Source organism: Sinocyclocheilus grahami, unplaced genomic scaffold, assembly GCF_001515645.1.
Source record: "Sinocyclocheilus grahami isolate Dianchi unplaced genomic scaffold, SAMN03320097.WGS_v1.1 scaffold312.1, whole genome shotgun sequence".
In the NCBI taxonomy this organism is placed as follows: Eukaryota; Metazoa; Chordata; class Actinopteri; order Cypriniformes; family Cyprinidae; genus Sinocyclocheilus; species Sinocyclocheilus grahami.
In genome coordinates, this window is record NW_015505491.1 from 1,001,448 (window position 1) to 1,019,523 (window position 18,076).

Here is an 18,076-nt window from a genome sequence, read left to right on the forward strand (position 1 = left end):
TTTACTGTATTATGAGAAATGGTCAAAAGTTTAAAAAAAAAGTAAAACTTCCAAGCGCATTACAGTAGTAAGGAGGGAAATTTGCCAAGTATGTAAATAATGTTTAAAAAATTGTCACCATGCAAAAAAAAAAAAAAACTTTTTTTTTTATGTAAAATATAATTCTTTTTTGTCTCTTTATTTCTGGGTGAAATGTGACTAGATATTTTTTGCAAGATTCACCCCATTAGAGCTGAATGCAGAGGAGATTAAAACTTGTTCTCAGTTTCCGTCGGTGTTACTAGATGGATGATATTTGAGTAAATATCACATTTTTTGAATTAATTCAAGCAATCCCAAAATGTTTGGTCTGGTGATAGATTGTGACTTCCCTTCCTCCCTGTTGGAGATGACCTGTGAAAACCTGTGTTGCATATGTGTGCGTGAGAGACGCTCTCGACGAGGGGAATGCAGACTTGCATGGCAGTGTTGTATAGTGGAAGCCTGTGGTACTTTGTAAATAGCCTTAGAATGTTTTTTGCAGATCAGAAGCGTGGAGAGTGCAATGAGAAGATCCTCCTAACAATGTATAATTTTTAAAGCAAAGAAGAATATCATTTTTTGTTATACTTATCATTGATGACATTGTTCATTGTGTTCTATTTTTTTTTTTTTTTTTAATAAGATGTAGTAACCAGACATTACTACCATAGGAGACTCATGTGGTGTAGATATTTGGTTTTGATGTTTGTTAGGATGAAAACGGCTCATCTAATTTAAAGATTTCATCTGGAATGCGGACGGACTGCGGTGAAAGGGCTTCAATGGATAAGCGTGGCCAACTGTTAATTACTGCGCAATAATTGCTAATTTACGCAATAACCTTTTCTTTGAAAACCCTCTTGTTTTGAAATTAATTTGGTTCTGATTTTGGCATGCATTGCATGCCATTAAATATAATGCCAGAAATTGTGATGCAAAAACTCAAGGCTGTTTTATTGCCCATTTGATGTGGAATTGAATAAGTGAGGTTTTGATATGATTGCAGGTGAAATGCTTTTATACACGGAGACACTTTGAGCAAATATGGACTTCATACGGTTTTCAGTATGTTTCTTTTGTACAACTTGATCTTTTAGAATGGGCATTTTATGTGAAACAAAACTTGATCATTGATCAGTACAGTATTATTTTATTTTGCTTTTTTTTTATTTTGCAATTGTATCCACTTAAAAAGCCCAGAGTTTCAGGATTTTCAGGATCTTCTCCAGTTGGCGGTTGTCCATACGTGAATGCAAGAAGGGAGCGATGCGGTATGCTGTTCTATAAATGTTAAGAGCGGTTTAAACACATTAAGCAATACTCACTGTTAATGGACATCACACATCTCATGGATATCTAATGCAGGAAATCCTCTCAGATGGCCATAGTATATTTTCAGTAAATAATTATGCATATATGAGTGGTCACTTGTTCTGTTTGAGTCTAGGGATGTTAACCACGAATAACAGTTGCAAAATGTTTGATGCAATGTTAAAAATCCCTTTTCCTGTTTTTTTGTTTATAATCTTTGAGTTCTTGCAATTGCAGTAGTCAATCTTTACACCCAAGAACATGTGGATCAGAAGTATGTTGACATGGAAAATCTTACAATACACAAATATAGCTGACTGTTACTTCTTGTTGCTTGTATGAATGCTGAACTCCTTTCCAACCAACTTGATCCATCTCTGTTAATTATGAAGCATGGAGTGGACTCATTTGAATATTGACACGAACAAGCTGTAAAACATTCAGGTGGAGCAGAACAAATGTGAATACTATTTGCTGGCAATATAATAAGTGTCCCAAACTTGAATTTTGTTCTATTTTTTTGTTTACATTTGTCTTTTGAAGTTTAAGAACATTTGGGTAACTCGTATTTAAAGGTAATAATATTATATATTTATAAGTTTGCATGTTCGTTACATATTAAAAATAATTCCCAATATATACGTAAACCCAAATCCACACATATTCGGATCAGTCACCACAGCAACCTGAAAAGATTTTATCATATTGACCACAGTACATTAATGACACTCGTTATAACAAGTGCTTTGTCAGATTGTGGTTGAGAAAACTCACAAAAAAAACAACAATCTCATTCAGATTACACTACTAAAGGCGTCTTAATATTGATTAGGTTTATGCATGAGTTTTATTGAGTCAGTAAACTCAAGATTAATGTGCAAATCCAAGAGGTTTAAAGTGCCCCTATTATGGGTAATGAAAGGTTCATATTTTGGTTTTGGGAGTCCCCAACAACAGGTTGACATGCATGCAAGGTCAAAAACACTTTCATTGTCTTACAATATGCATTTATTTTACCGTACTTGCTCAACGACTCCCAAACGATTTGCTCATCGATTCATTTTTCCAAACCCCTCCTTTGCGTGACGCTAATCTGCGGTGATTGGTCCAATTGGTCTCATTTTCATTTCATCATGCCTGTAATGCCTGATAAAGCAGCGTTTGTAAGCGCAGTGCTGCTTTGTGTACAGCGTTACTGTAAAAGTGGCACCTAGTGGCAAAGAATGAATTTGCATCTTCATTCAGACCAAGTCGGTGTTACTAGATGGATGATATTTGAGTAAATATCACATTTTTTGAATTAATTCAAGCAATCCCAAAATGTTTGGTCTGGTGATAGATTGTGACTTCCCTTTGTCCCTGTTGGAGATGACCTGTGAATACCTGTGTGTGTGAGTGAGACGCTCTTGACGAGGGGAATGCAGACTTGCATGGCAGTGTTGTATAGTGGAAGCCTGTGGTACTTTGTAAATAGCCTTAGAATGTTTTTTGCAGATCAGAAGCGTGGAGAGTGCAATGAGAAGATCCTTTTAACAATGTATAATTTTTAAAGCAAAGAAGAATATAATTTTTGTTCTACTTATCATTGATGACATTGTTCATTGTGTTCTTTTTTTTAATAATATGTTGTAACCAAACGTTACTTCCATAGGAGACTCATGTGGTGTAGATATTTGGTTTTGATGTTTGTTAGGATGAAAACGGCTCATCTAATTTAAAGATTTCATCTGGAATGCGGACGGACTGCGGTGAAAGGGCTTCAATGGATAAGCGTGGCCAACTGTTAATTACTGCGCAATAATTGCTAATTTACGCAATAACCTTTTCTTTGAAAACCCTCTTGTTTTGAAATTAATTTGGTTCTGATTTTGGCATGCATTGCATGCCATTAAATATAATGCCAGAAATTGTGATGCAAAAACTCAAGGCTGTTTTATTGCCCATTTGATGTGGAATTGAATAAGTGAGGTTTTGATATGATTGCAGGTGAAATGCTTTTATACACGGAGACACTTTGAGCAAATATGGACTTCATACGGTTTTCAGTATGTTTCTTTTGTACAACTTGATCTTTTAGAATGGGCATTTTATGTGAAACAAAACTTGATCATTGATCAGTACAGTATTATTTTATTTTGCTTTTTTTTTATTTTGCAATTGTATCCACTTAAAAAGCCCAGAGTTTCAGGATTTTCAGGATCTTCTCCAGTTGGCGGTTGTCCATACGTGAATGCAAGAAGGGAGCGATGCGGTATGCTGTTCTATAAATGTTAAGAGCGGTTTAAACACATTAAGCAATACTCACTGTTAATGGACATCACACATCTCATGGATATCTAATGCAGGAAATCCTCTCAGATGGCCATAGTATATTTTCAGTAAATAATTATGCATATATGAGTGGTCACTTGTTCTGTTTGAGTCTAGGGATGTTAACCACGAATAACAGTTGCAAAATGTTTGATGCAATGTTAAAAATCCCTTTTCCTGTTTTTTTGTTTATAATCTTTGAGTTCTTGCAATTGCAGTAGTCAATCTTTACACCCAAGAACATGTGGATCAGAAGTATGTTGACATGGAAAATCTTACAATACACAAATATAGCTGACTGTTACTTCTTGTTGCTTGTATGAATGCTGAACTCCTTTCCAACCAACTTGATCCATCTCTGTTAATTATGAAGCATGGAGTGGACTCATTTGAATATTGACACGAACAAGCTGTAAAACATTCAGGTGGAGCAGAACAAATGTGAATACTATTTGCTGGCAATATAATAAGTGTCCCAAACTTGAATTTTGTTCTATTTTTTTGTTTACATTTGTCTTTTGAAGTTTAAGAACATTTGGGTAACTCGTATTTAAAGGTAATAATATTATATATTTATAAGTTTGCATGTTCGTTACATATTAAAAATAATTCCCAATATATACGTAAACCCAAATCCACACATATTCGGATCAGTCACCACAGCAACCTGAAAAGATTTTATCATATTGACCACAGTACATTAATGACACTCGTTATAACAAGTGCTTTGTCAGATTGTGGTTGAGAAAACTCACAAAAAAAACAACAATCTCATTCAGATTACACTACTAAAGGCGTCTTAATATTGATTAGGTTTATGCATGAGTTTTATTGAGTCAGTAAACTCAAGATTAATGTGCAAATCCAAGAGGTTTAAAGTGCCCCTATTATGGGTAATGAAAGGTTCATATTTTGGTTTTGGGAGTCCCCAACAACAGGTTGACATGCATGCAAGGTCAAAAACACTTTCATTGTCTTACAATATGCATTTATTTTACCGTACTTGCTCAACGACTCCCAAACGATTTGCTCATCGATTCATTTTTCCAAACCCCTCCTTTGCGTGACGCTAATCTGCGGTGATTGGTCCAATTGGTCTCATTTTCATTTCATCATGCCTGTAATGCCTGATAAAGCAGCGTTTGTAAGCGCAGTGCTGCTTTGTGTACAGCGTTACTGTAAAAGTGGCACCTAGTGGCAAAGAATGAATTTGCATCTTCATTCAGACCAACGCGAAAAGAGTGGGCGGGCAATATGCTAAAGTAGGTGGGCAATATGCTAATGTTTCATGTTGACGTCAACATGAAACGGCTTGGGATTCGTTTTAAAAATGACTCGTTTCAATGATTCTTAGTCGATTCTTTCTTTTGAGAGACAGCAACTTTATACACGGTGCACTTTCAGATTTAAAACTTTCCCGGATGTTTTCATTCACTTAGAGCTGTGTTACACACTGCATGAAAGGTAATTCTCAAAAATCCATAATAGGGGCACTTTAAACAAACATGGTTTTGGAGCAACATCTAAATGTGCCTTTTAGAATCAATAATAATAATAAAAAAAAAAGTAGTTTTGGTATTACAAATTTGGCACAAATGGCACCAAACTGACTCGAATATGAAATATGACCCATCATATGAACATTTACATATAAAACACAAGTTTGAGGAAGGTTTATATCTTTAACAGTGAAGGAAATCATATATTTCTGATGACATACACACATGGCTCACAGTTGGACACCAGAATGAAGCTGAAGTGACAAGAACTGCTTTTATTTTACATTATTATTTCAAATCCGTAATGTCCGTCCATCACGCATTGACAATATTTTTGTGACATTTTTAGCAGCTATATATTTAAACGGAGGATTTCAAACTTGATGTGTTTTCCTTGATATAAATCAATGCAGTTCTTTTTCATTTCAAGATTTCTGAGCAGTAAATATGCGCCTCAACATGTATAATACAGCAGCTTGGTTTTGCGCTTTTGCTATTGGTCAATGCCAAAGTTATCCGAAGCCTTGCATGGGTTGGTGTTTCATTTTTCCAAGGAATGTTATAATGCTGACACCCTGCTTTGTGTTTCTTACCGAGCCAGTTTTACTGCAGAGAATTACTGTTATGATAAAAACCACATACGTATAACCCCAGTATTCCCCCACACATCTTTAAAAAATGTTATATAATTCTGTTCATTTATTGTATCAGATATACAATTCAATAAAGGTATGTACATTTCTGAATAACAAGTTGTATCTATCTTCTATGAGTATATACAAGCTTATTTAAAAAATAAAAGCGTATTTATAAAATTATGTTCTAATCACTATATACAGTATATTGTGATTATAATGTAGTCACTTTTGATCAATTTAATGCATCATTGCTGAATATTAAATTATATATATATAGTTACAAGTTATATATGTTCATACTATATATACTTCATATAGCCTATGTATATAAACGTCATACCATATACTTAATTTGATCAAATATGTAAGTTATTATTATTATCAAAAAGTGTGCATTTCTGAACAATAATTTGTACCAGGTCCTCATCCTTGGGTGAGCAAACTCATCCAAAAGATTAGATAAAATCCGTAACATGTTAACTAACCTATATGTGCATAGAAATGCAACTTTCTTTAATCAAATTAATAAGCAATCAAGTCAAGTTAGTTGTTTGGGCGGTTTCTGTGATTGATTATTTTTCCTGCTGCATTTTCAGCGTTCCCTGTGCAATCTGCGAGCGACTCGTCAGGTCTGTTCGTTTTCAAGATGGCGCCGCTCACATCTTCCACACGTGAATTGTTCAGTGAAGCAGTTCGGGCTGTTTTGGAAACGTGGCCGGTGCTACAAGTTAGTAAATTTACAACATTATATTCCGAAGAATAGCGTCATGTTTATTAAGCAAGCTTAGGTTTATTCCGCATTTTACAAATTCAGAAACCAGACTGCTAACGTTACGTGGTTAGCAAGTTAGCGCTGCCAAGTGTAAACATGCCGTTAATATACAATAAACATACATGTAACTCTTAAAGTTCTGTCTTGTCACGATATGTGTCCAGCTGCACAGGAGTCCGTGATGCTGCACATCTTGAGCAGTTGCTGATCTTGTGATTTGTAGCTTTGAGTGTTTTGTCGCAGATCGCGGTGGATAATGGTTTCGGAGGCGCGTACAGTCAGCAGAAAGCGGAGTGGATGGTGGACGCGCTGCAGCAGTACTTCATCGATAACGGTCAGAGCCTGTGAATCATTCACTAACGCTGTGTAGATCTCCTGATGTCACAGTAAACCCGCTTGTGCCTCCTCACAGATGAGCTGCAGCAGGACGAGGTGGAGGAGTTCATCTCTGACCTGATGAACAACGAGTTTGACACGGTGGTGGAAGACGGCAGCTTGCCGCAGGTTTGCTCAGTTGTTGAATAGATATTACTCGAAGGTGTTTACAGTTGGCGAGCCAAGTGTAAACATGCCGTTAATATACAATAAACATACATGTAACTCTTAAAGTTCTGTCTTGTCACGATATGTGTCCAGCTGCACAGGAGTCCGTGATGCTGCACATCTTGAGCAGTTGCTGATCTTGTGATTTGTAGCTTTGAGTGTTTTGTCGCAGATCGCGGTGGATAATGGTTTCGGAGGCGCGTACAGTCAGCAGAAAGCGGAGTGGATGGTGGACGCGCTGCAGCAGTACTTCATCGATAACGGTCAGAGCCTGTGAATCATTCACTAACGCTGTGTAGATCTCCTGATGTCACAGTAAACCCGCTTGTGCCTCCTCACAGATGAGCTGCAGCAGGACGAGGTGGAGGAGTTCATCTCTGACCTGATGAACAACGAGTTTGACACGGTGGTGGAAGACGGCAGCTTGCCGCAGGTTTGCTCTGTTGTTGAATAGATATTACTCGAAGGTGTTTACAGTTGGCGAGCTGAGTCTCTCTCTGTGTGTGTGCGCGCTGCAGCAGTACTTCATCGATAACGGTCAGAGCCTGTGAATCATTCACTAACGCTGTGTAGATCTCCTGATGTCACAGTAAACCCGCTTGTGCCTCCTCACAGATGAGCTGCAGCAGGACGAGGTGGAGGAGTTCATCTCTGACCTGATGAACAACGAGTTTGACACGGTGGTGGAAGACGGCAGCTTGCCGCAGGTTTGCTCTGTTGTTGAATAGATATTACTCGAAGGTGTTTACAGTTGGCGAGCTGAGTCTCTCTCTCTCTCTCGCTCTGTGTGTGTGTGTGTGTGTGTGTGTGTGTGTGTGTGTGTGTACTTGTGTATGCTACATTGTGAGGACCAAATATCCCCACAAGGATAGTAAAACCTGATCGTAACAATTTTTGACATTGTGGTTTAAGGGAAAAACATTATTAAAAATAGTAAATTATGTTTATCTGAAAGTCTAACAATGCAAACAGGTTTTCTGTAAGGGGTAGGGGATAGAAAATATCGTTTGGTCAGTATAAAAGTAATAGAAGTCTATGGAAAGTCCCCAGAATTCACAGAAACAAACGTATGTGTGTGAAACTGTCGCTAAGGTGGCACAGAAGGTGTGTGAGATGTTCCAGCAGTGTCAGCAGGACAGACTGACGGAGGTCAGAGAGCAGATCAAGCAGCTGATTCAGAAGAAGAGCGCTGGGAGAGCAAAGGCCACACCTGCCAAAACACCTGCTGCTGATGATGATGAGAGTGAAGATGAAGAGGTATAGTATATTAGTGTGTGTGTATATATATATATATATATATACACACCGTATATACATATGCACGTGTATATATTTTTTAATATGTATTTAAAGGTGCAGTAGGAGATCTTGGAAAATGCTAACTTTAGCCTGATAGCACTGAAAGCGAATGTCCCACCCTCCCTGCAATCGCCGTCCAAAGCCACGCCCCCTGAACGCTGAAAGACCACAATACCAGATACAACATTACAGTAGGCTATAGCAGTGGTTCCCAATTCCAGTCCTCGCGCCCTCCTGCTCTGCACATTTCATATGTATCTCTTATCACGTGTGACGTTTGTTCTGTTCGACCGTGAGTGCCCTGCGAAGTGGACATCACCGGATATTCCGCCATGATTCCAGTTCAAAGTGAGCGTATATGTTCCATACAAAGTGAATTTAAATAGTATTTACTTACAGAGGTATATTATGTCACACTTCTCTAGTAAGTTTCATCTGTGTGTGAAGATGCTGCGCAGCGCAAATCTGTGAATGAATGTTCAGAAGTGAAGTAAACTTCAGCGGATTTCCCCTGCTTCCCCTGCGCGAGGACTGGAATTGGGAACCTCTGGGCTACATCTTGTGTCATTCACCGGTGAGAAAACTTTATAGTACAGTTAGTAAAAGTACTACAATACCAGGAAGGAAGATCGGGTTGTTGATTGTTTGTCTGCCATCCTCGCTCTGTCTGCACAGCGTGTGTGAACGCACTGATGATGTATCCTGTCTGCACGAACCCGATGCGCAGAGGTATGCTAATACATATGTTACAGGTAGGAAAGCCAATTAAAACGCTCGGACCGAGCACCTGATCAGGGAGGAGGGAGCAATGAACACTGTGTAGGGATCATATCGATCGGAACACGGTTCATGCACGTAGCTCACTTCTAATGAGCTGGTTATCTGAATCGCGAGGACTGGAATTGGGAACCGCTGGGCTACATCATGTGTCATTCACCGGTGAGAAAACTTTAAAAGTACTACAATACCAGGAAGGAAGATCGGGTTGTTGATGTTTGTCTGCCGTTCTCGCTCTGTCTGAACAGCATGCGTGAATGCGCTGCTGACGTGTCCTGTCTGCGTGAACCGGGTGCGCAGAGGTATGCAGATACATACGTTGACAGGCAGGTAGGAAAGCCAATTAAAACGCTCGGACCGAGCATTTCTTGGTCCTACACCTTCCACAGAATATATAAATGCATATAAATACATTTAGACCACTTAACTTATTGATTGCTATGGGGATGTGAAGAGACTTTCAACCAGTATAACAAAAACATTTTCTGAAGACAATCACCTATTGCACCTTTAATATTTTAAGTGTTATTTAAAAATATAAATGTAATATAAAAATATATAGGTTTATATTTTTTATTATAGATCTATTTGTGTATATATTATTTTCAAATATTTTTTATATTTTAAGTACATATATTTATATATAGGAAATATGTACGATGGTATTTTAGTGCCACGATAAAATAAAAAATCTAAGGTTATAAAATTACTGCAAGAATAATATACTGCGAGAATAAAGTCGTAATACTGCGAGAATAAAGTCGAAATACTGCGAGAATAAAGTCGAAATACTGCGAGAATAAAGTCGAAATACTGCGAGAATAAAGTCGAAATACTGCGAGAATAAAGTCGAAATACTGCGAGAATAAAGTCGAAATACTGCGAGAATAAAGTCGAAATACTGCGAGAATAAAGTCGAAATACTGCGAGAATAAAGTCGAAAATACTGCGAGAATAAAGTCCAAATGTTTAAGCGGCATGTGAGTCCGATTACAATAATGAGACATTATTTTCATTATAAATTAAGCTACTGTTTTTTCATGCCTTCTGATGTTCCTTCACTTTTATATCTTGCTATAAACTTGAAATAAAGAGGAAAAACATTTATAATTTGTATTTCGTGATAAAACTGACATAATTAGAAAGCTGAGCTGTTATATTAAAAGCAACAAAGCACAAAATTATTATGATTACTGGGTGGCTGGCATGCTACAAATAATGAATGGAAGACGTTAAATATTATGTCCAATCATTTACTGTATTATACCATGAATAAAACAGCTTGTGAATAGTCACTTACATGTTATAGCCTACAGGCTACCTCAGAAACGAAAACAATATAACTTGTTCTAACAAGTTGGAGCCCACTTCAACTTTTAGAACGTTTTATTAATTAAATAGGCTACATGTGAGGAATAAATGTTTGGACGCCACAGACGTTTTTGCTGAGTAGGTGGTGAAATTTTCACAAATTTGGAATTTTCACAAAGAAAACAGTGTAATTTAATGAATTGGTTCACATAAATACAGCGATCTGATCATTAAAGAGCTTGAAAAATACATTATTGTAAGACATCATTTGTGTTTCGCTATAAAACTGAAGACTTATATTAAAAGTAGGCCTACCAAAAGCACAAAGCTTATTGCTATTGGGTGGCTGGCGCACTACAAATAACAAATGCAATGGAAGACATGAAATATTATTTCCAAGCATACTGTCCCCACGAGTATGACACATGGTATGATTTCTGCTAATAATCCCACATATATTTGTAGTGTATTAAAGGTGCAATAGGTGATTGTCTTCAGAAACATTTTTTGTTCTGCTGGTTGAAAGTCTCTTCACATCCCGATAGCGATCATTAAGTTAAGTGGTCTAAATGTATTTGTCTGTATTTATATATTCTGTGGAAGCCGTAGGATCAAGAAATATTCGTCCAATCAAAACGGTCGGTCCGAGCATTTTAATATGCTTTCCTACCTGCCTGTCAACGTATGTATTAGCATACCTCTGCGCACCCTGTTCGTGCAGACAGGATACATCATCAGCGTGTTCACGCACACTGTGCAGACAGAGCGAGGATGGCAGGCAAACATCAACAACCCGATCTTCCTTCCTGGTATTGTAGTACTTTTAAAGTTTTCTCACCGGTGAATGACACATGATGTAGCCCAGCGATTAATCCAGTCCTCGCGCCAGCTCGTTAGAAGTGAGCTACGTCCATGAACTGTGTTCCGATCTATATGAACCCTACACAGTGTTCACTGCTCCCTACTCCCTGAGCGGGGGAAATCCGTGGAAGTTTACTTCACTTCGGAACATGGGCTGGAATTGGAAACCTGATGTAGCCTATTGTAGTAATGTAGTCTGTGAGCGTAAATGTGTTCAGGGGGCGTGGCTTTGGATGGCGATTGCAGGGAGGGTGGGACGTCGCTTTCAGTGCTATCAGGCTAAAGTTAGCATTTTCCAAGATCTCCTACTGCACCTTTAAAAAAACGGTTAAATAAGAGAGCTACAGCGGAATGTCGATTGGGTGTGTGAGCTGATGTTAAGATAAAAAGTTGTTCCTGTTCAGTCTGTTAATGAAAATCATATTCTTGATATTAAGCTGTTTCCGTGAGTCCTTAAAATGAACTCTTCCTCATCCCAGTAAGATGATGCAGCCACTCGGACGCAACAATATTCAAATCAATTCCGGTGGCCTGGCAACTTGTCCCGGTGCACTCAATCTGGGCCATTTGCCTTTATTCAACTTTATTCTCGAAATATTTAGACTTTATTCTCGTAAAGTCGAAATATTTCAACTTTATTCTCTAAATATTATGACTTTAATATCGTAATATTAGATTTTTTATTTTTTTAACAAGGCACTAAAACGCCGTCGTAAATATATAAAAAATAAAGGAAAAAAAATCCTCGTTTTTCAATTAATGGTACAAAATATTTAATACTTGTTGGCATGTTATGAATGTTTCAATATTTATATTTAACATTTTAAGTGTAATATTTCTGTATAATATATACAATTAATATATCAATATAAAAATAATCGTATGTATATTATTTTTTTAATATTCGTTGTTTTTAGTATATGTATTTATATATGATGTATAAAAAATAAATAACCTTAAATACCATATAATATATTTAGGATTTTTTTCGTGTTAATTAATGGTACAAAATATTTGGTGCTGGTTGATTTTATTTTTGAATTTTAAAAGTATATCATGCAGTATTAGAAGCAAGTGTCCCCTTTATGAATTCTCTCTGGTTGTTTTTCTCAGGCTATGGAGTGTGATGGAGGTGCAGCAGTGAAGGAGCAGCATCTTCCTCCTCGGGCCGCGAGTCATGAGGAAGAGGATGATGGCTGGACGGTTGTGCGCAGGAAGAAGTGACTGGACTTACAGTATTAGGACTGATGATTTTTTTCATTTAATACATTTTAAGGGCTTCTCTGCTGCTCTGAATACTTCTGTATTCACAACCGTGACAAACACATGAAACCCACAGAATGGTGCATCTGCCTAATGTTAAAACAGATGGATTTCCTCACTGGACTTCTTCCAGGAGTTTCCTTTATAAATGCGTAGTTTGGGTTCACAGGCTAATGAAATCAATTTGTGTATGCATTGTAACTGGTCTGGTCTGGACATTTTCATGGTCTAGTTGTGGCCTAGCCACTACACTGATCCTTTGAATTCCTGTAACTCTTATTACTTGAAGGTTAATGCCTCCAATGGTCCTTTATCGCCCTCTAGTGTCACTATAGTGTCACAAAGCAACAGTAAAATACAGTGCTGGATTTTACAATGTAGTATTTGAGTTTTTTCAAACATAGCGTACAGGTTTAGCTAAACCTGTAGTCAATGGAAGAAAAAAAAATCATGCATGTTTGGAACAATAAACAGTACCAGAGCTTTCATAGTTCTCATGTTAAAATATGCTCCATTGTTACAGTACATTATGGTAACCACATGAAGATTATTTAAAAAAATACTCCATGACATCTGTTTGTAAGTGATCCTTTATTCTTCCGTACACAGGGTTTAAGAGCTCAAGTCTTTATTGAATTCAGTCAAGTATTCATACAGTCTTCTGTATGTGCACAAACAAGCACTCCTCACACATATTCGCAGAGAAATATAAAAAGGTGAGGGGCTTTTTTTTTTTTTGCAGATGGCATGTCAAGGCACTATTTTAACATATAAATATGTGACCCTTCTACACAATTAAATGACCGTACAATGAAAACTCTGACTACAGACATTCTCTCCCTGTTCAGAGATCAAAGCTTCTTTAAATAAATATATAAAAAACAACATAAGTTTGAGGTTCTAGCTAGGTCTGTGCTCAGATACTGTATCTCCAGTAGGTTTTACCTTAGCAGTGAGTTTATGCTCTGAAAGGTGGATGTGTGTGTGCACCAAATGATCAGATGGACCTAAATGACGCAGACTGCACAAAGGCCATGAACACAAGGAAAATGGCGCGTTAGGAGTTGATCCAGGGGTGCTGTAGACACTCGGCGGCTGTGGCACGGTTCTCCGGGATGGACTCAAGCATGGTGAGCAGGAAGTCACTGAACTGGGCTGCTTGATCCAGTGGCCACTCGTACTTCTCTAGTAACACCTCGAACAGCCCCCACGGCTTCAGGTTGGAGATGTGTCTCAATTCACCTACATACAAACACACACACACACTCAGTCAAAACATTCTCATGCAAACTCAAGGAGAAACAGCATGCAAATGTCAGGGTGGCCTGTTTTCTATGAAAGTAGTCCAGCACTGTCTGAAGGAAAGTTGTGAATATATAAGAAAGTAGAATATAGAAGAAATATAAATAAAAAATAAATTTGTAGCAATAATCAAAATTATAGATTTTTCTATTAAGCCAAAAATCATTAGGATATTAAGTAAAGATCATGTTCCATGAAGATATTTTGTAAATTTCCTACATTAAATATATTAAAACTTAATTTTTGATTAGTAATATGCATTGCTAAGAACTTAATTTGGACAACTTTAAAAGGTGATTTTCTCAATATTTCGATTTTTTTTTTCTCACTCAGATTCCAGGTTTTCAAATAGTTGTATCTCGGCCAAATATTGTTCTATCCCAGGGGTGGCGAACGTCGGTCCTGGAGAGCCACAGCCCTGCAGAGTTTTGCTTCAACCCTAATCAAACACACCTGAACAAGCTAATCAAGGTCTGAAGGGTTACTAGGAAGCTACAGGCAGGTGAGTTTTAATTAGGGTAAGAGCTGAACTCTGCAGGGCTGCGGCTCTCCAGGACCGGAGTTCGCCACCCCTGTTCTATCCTAACAAACCATACATCAATTATGTCTTTATCAATTATTATAATTACTTATTTATTCAGCTTTCAGATGATGTATAAATCTCAGTCAAATGGACCCTTATGACTAGTTTTGTGGTCCAGGGTCACATATATATTAAGCATCTGCTGCTATAATTTTTAAGAAATTTAGAAAAATATATATATATATATATATATATATATATACACACACACACACATATTTAGATGCCTAAACACTTAGGACTATCTGTAGATTTATGGGGTGGGATTTGTCATTCTATAGCTGTGGACAAATGGAATTTATTCATTCAATTATACATTCAACAGAATAGGAGCAGTTATGCTCTGTTGCTGGAGTTAGGAAACACGAGAGGCTCTTTCTCAGTGGCTTAGAATCAAGCGGAGTGAACTCCGTGAACGGGTTGATCTTCAGCAAGGATGTTCTGAGCTAATAATATCCTGACTGTTCATCACACGTCTGTGGAAAACCTTTTGAGAAGCACTAAACGAATGAACCTGCACGCCACAATGTTCTGGGGTTTGTCTATGACCTGATGATGACTGAATCTCATCTTAATGGACCATAAACTCAGGCTCTTCATGCAAACCCTTTTTTTCTTCTTTTTTTAAGGGAAAGTGACTCGAGAATGTCAGGGTGAATCTAATGAAGAACATGCCTCTGTAATTTAAACATCCAGAGTTGCATTTTTTGAAGGAAATCTTTAAGAATAGTGTTTGCTGAGCTCTTACCTCTTCGGCTGAAGTATTCTCTGGAGTATCTGCCTGACAGGGCGAAGTGTGGAGGAATGGGACCCAGCAGCTCAACGATGTGAGCTATGTGATCTGGAAAACAATACAAAAGAATCACACAAACATATAGACTATGGACCCCTTTTTTTTTTTTTTTTTTATGTTTTTTATGTTTTTTTTTTTTTTAACACTCACCAAGGCTGCATTTATGTGATAAAAAATACAGTAAAAACTAAAATATTGTGAAATACTAGGGATGTTCATTTCGGGTTATTTTTCCTAACCGACAAATGATGCTCGTTAAACGACAAGATTATTTTAAATTAGACTTTGAAAACATTTCACCTCGGCATTAGGCCTATTTCTGAATGAAATAATAAAATGCAACTTTATACGCGACTTGCGTTTTTTTTCTTCTAAAAAAACTAAATTTTTTACATACACGTAGCGTACTTTAACCATGCAGCAAACCTTTTAAAATATTTTGATGAATTACTGAAATAAATAAATGACTTTTTAAACCGTTTAACTGATTGTATTAATCGGTCAAAAATTCTTAGGCAGTTAACGGTTAACCGGTTAAAATGAACATCCCTATGAAATACTATTACAATTTAAAATAACTAGTGCGGTCAAACGATTAATCGCGATTAATTGCATCAAAATAAAAGTTTTTGTTTACATAATATATGTGTGTGTACTGTGTATATTTATTATGTATATATAAAGACACGCACATACAGAATATATTTTGAAAATATTTACATGTATTTGCGTGTAAATATTTATATTTATATAAATTATATCATATATAAATATATTTAATATATAAACGTGACATATTTTCCTTAAATATATGCATGCATGTGTGTGTATTTATACATACATAATAAATATACACAGTACACACACACATATTATGTAAACAAAAACTTTTACTTTGGATGCGATTAATCTTTTGACAGCACTAAAAATAACTGATTTCTATTTGAATATATTAAATGTAATTTATTCCTGTGATGCAAAGCTGAATTTTCAGCATCATTACTCTCGTCTTCTGTGTCACATGATCCTTCAGATATCATTCTGATTTGCTGCTCAAGAAACATTTCTTATCATTATCAATGTTGAAACAGTGCTGCTTCATATTTTGTAGAAACAGTGCTACATTTTTTTCCAGGAGTCGTCAATAACTAGAAAGTTCAAAATGACTATTTATTTAAAATGGAAATCTTTTGTAACATTATAAATGTTTTTACTGTTACTTTTGATAAATTTATGCATCCTTGCTGAATAAAATATAAATTTCTTAAAAAAAAGTAAATAATACTGATCCCAAACTTTTTGATTCATGAACCAAGCCTACAGTTCTGAGACTGATGCAAAGCAAAAAAAAAAAAAAAAGTATTTGAAAAGAGAAAAAAGTCTGTGTACTCATCCCATTAAAAACAGCCTTCAAAATTGACCTATAGTCACTGAATAGAAGTAACCTGGGAGGAAGACCAAGAGAACTGACCTTCATCTCGAGTGTAGTCCTCTCCTGAGTGAGGCTCAAACAGATAGTCTCCAGTCGCCAACTCAAACGCCTGTGAAGACACATCATATTACTGCTCTCTCACATGACGCACAAGCAGGAAGCTCAAATCTACATATGAACATTCTGACCATTTTTTCAGTGTATTTATGGAAAAGAAGATGTTAGATCAACACTGAATGAGTTCGTACCATACACGCAGTGCTCCATATGTCAGCGGGGGGTCCGTACTCGGCTCCGATCAGCACCTCCAGAGCTCGGTACTGGCGCGTCTGGATGTCCTCGGTAAAGTGCTTGTGCTGATGTGGAGGAGAGGACATCAGTAAACATCACACATCACCAGCTCTTTGTGTTCAAACACCTGATGTGATCCATAATTCACTTTCTGACTGCCTGGAATCGACCCACTGTACTCACCACCCAGCATGCATTGCCTAGGTCTGCAATCTTGATGCGTATTTTATCTGCGTTCTGAGGTTCTAGAGGATTCACTAAGAAATCAGCAGCAGAGCACGCTGTAGGGGAAAAAACAGACCATTTGAACATTGATGTGAAATTTTCAGCAACATAATTACAGCCAATCAGAAGATATTTGACACTTAATTTAAGATAAAAAGCCTATAGAGAGCAGCACTTGGATTTCAGAGGTAAGAATACCATTTATTTTCTCCACAGGCGAACTGATTTTGAGCAATAACTTTAAAACCTTTAAAAACAGACCTACTGTGAACTATGAGGTTGTTAATAAATGGTATATGCTTTGGTTAAAGCCATCAGTCACATTATTTCAATTTTATTAAAAAAATATATATACTATCCATAATTCAGCAAGAACATCTCTACTAATTATTGAATATATATATATATATATATATATATATATATATACACATATACATACATATATACATACACATATACAGTGGGTACGGAAAGTATTCAGACCCTCTTAAATTTTTCACTCTTTGTTATATTGCAGCCATTTGCTAAAATCATTTAAGTTAATTTTTTTTCTGTGTTTTTCTGTCAATGTGGGGTGCTATGTGTACATTAATGAGGAAAAAAATTAACTTAAATGATTTTAGCAAATGGCTGCAATATAACAAAGAGTGAAAAATGTAAGGGGGTCTGAATACTTTCCGTACCCACTGTATATATATATAAATATATACACACATACATACATACATTTCTTGAGACAAAATATGTGTGAAAAAATATACTATCCATAATTCGGCAAGAACATCTCTAATTATAGAATATATATATATATATATATATATATATATACTGTATATACAGTG

General features: G+C 36.6%; 2 protein-coding genes across 2 annotated transcripts in view; one reads left to right on the forward strand and one right to left on the reverse strand.

Annotated features, from left to right (window-relative positions):
- Positions 1 to 6,350: 6,350 nt before the first annotated feature.
- Positions 6,351 to 13,156, forward strand: LOC107601771 (TSR2 ribosome maturation factor). The gene is made up of 5 exons (XM_016294065.1): positions 6,351 to 6,506; positions 6,795 to 6,885; positions 6,964 to 7,055; positions 8,187 to 8,351; positions 12,456 to 13,156. Exons 1-5 carry the CDS (start codon positions 6,426 to 6,428, stop codon positions 12,564 to 12,566), a joined length of 540 nt encoding a protein of 179 aa, XP_016149551.1. The 5' UTR covers positions 6,351 to 6,425; the 3' UTR covers positions 12,567 to 13,156.
- Positions 13,157 to 13,239: 83 nt separating this feature from the next.
- Positions 13,240 to 18,076, reverse strand: part of LOC107601770 (SRSF protein kinase 3-like) — a 33,432-nt gene continuing 28,595 nt past the window's right edge. The window contains exons 12-16 of the mRNA XM_016294064.1: positions 17,190 to 17,287; positions 16,964 to 17,071; positions 16,755 to 16,824; positions 15,239 to 15,331; positions 13,240 to 13,847 (exon numbers count right to left, since the gene is read on the reverse strand). Coding sequence (XP_016149550.1) covers positions 13,663 to 13,847; positions 15,239 to 15,331; positions 16,755 to 16,824; positions 16,964 to 17,071; positions 17,190 to 17,287 — 554 coding nt within the window. The 3' untranslated portion in view covers positions 13,240 to 13,662. The remainder of the gene's footprint in view (positions 13,848 to 15,238; positions 15,332 to 16,754; positions 16,825 to 16,963; positions 17,072 to 17,189; positions 17,288 to 18,076) is intronic.

Excerpts from the sequence above, each read along its gene's own strand:
- LOC107601771 (XM_016294065.1), top strand. The coding sequence starts at position 6,426 with ATGGCGCCGCTCACATCTTCCACACGTGAATTGTTCAGTGAAGCAGTT. Across the intron at positions 6,507-6,794 it reads AAACGTGGCCGGTGCTACAA|ATCGCGGTGGATAATGGTTT; the intron begins GTTAGTAAATTT and ends GTTTTGTCGCAG. Across the intron at positions 8,352-12,455 it reads ATGAGAGTGAAGATGAAGAG|GCTATGGAGTGTGATGGAGG; the intron begins GTATAGTATATT and ends TGTTTTTCTCAG.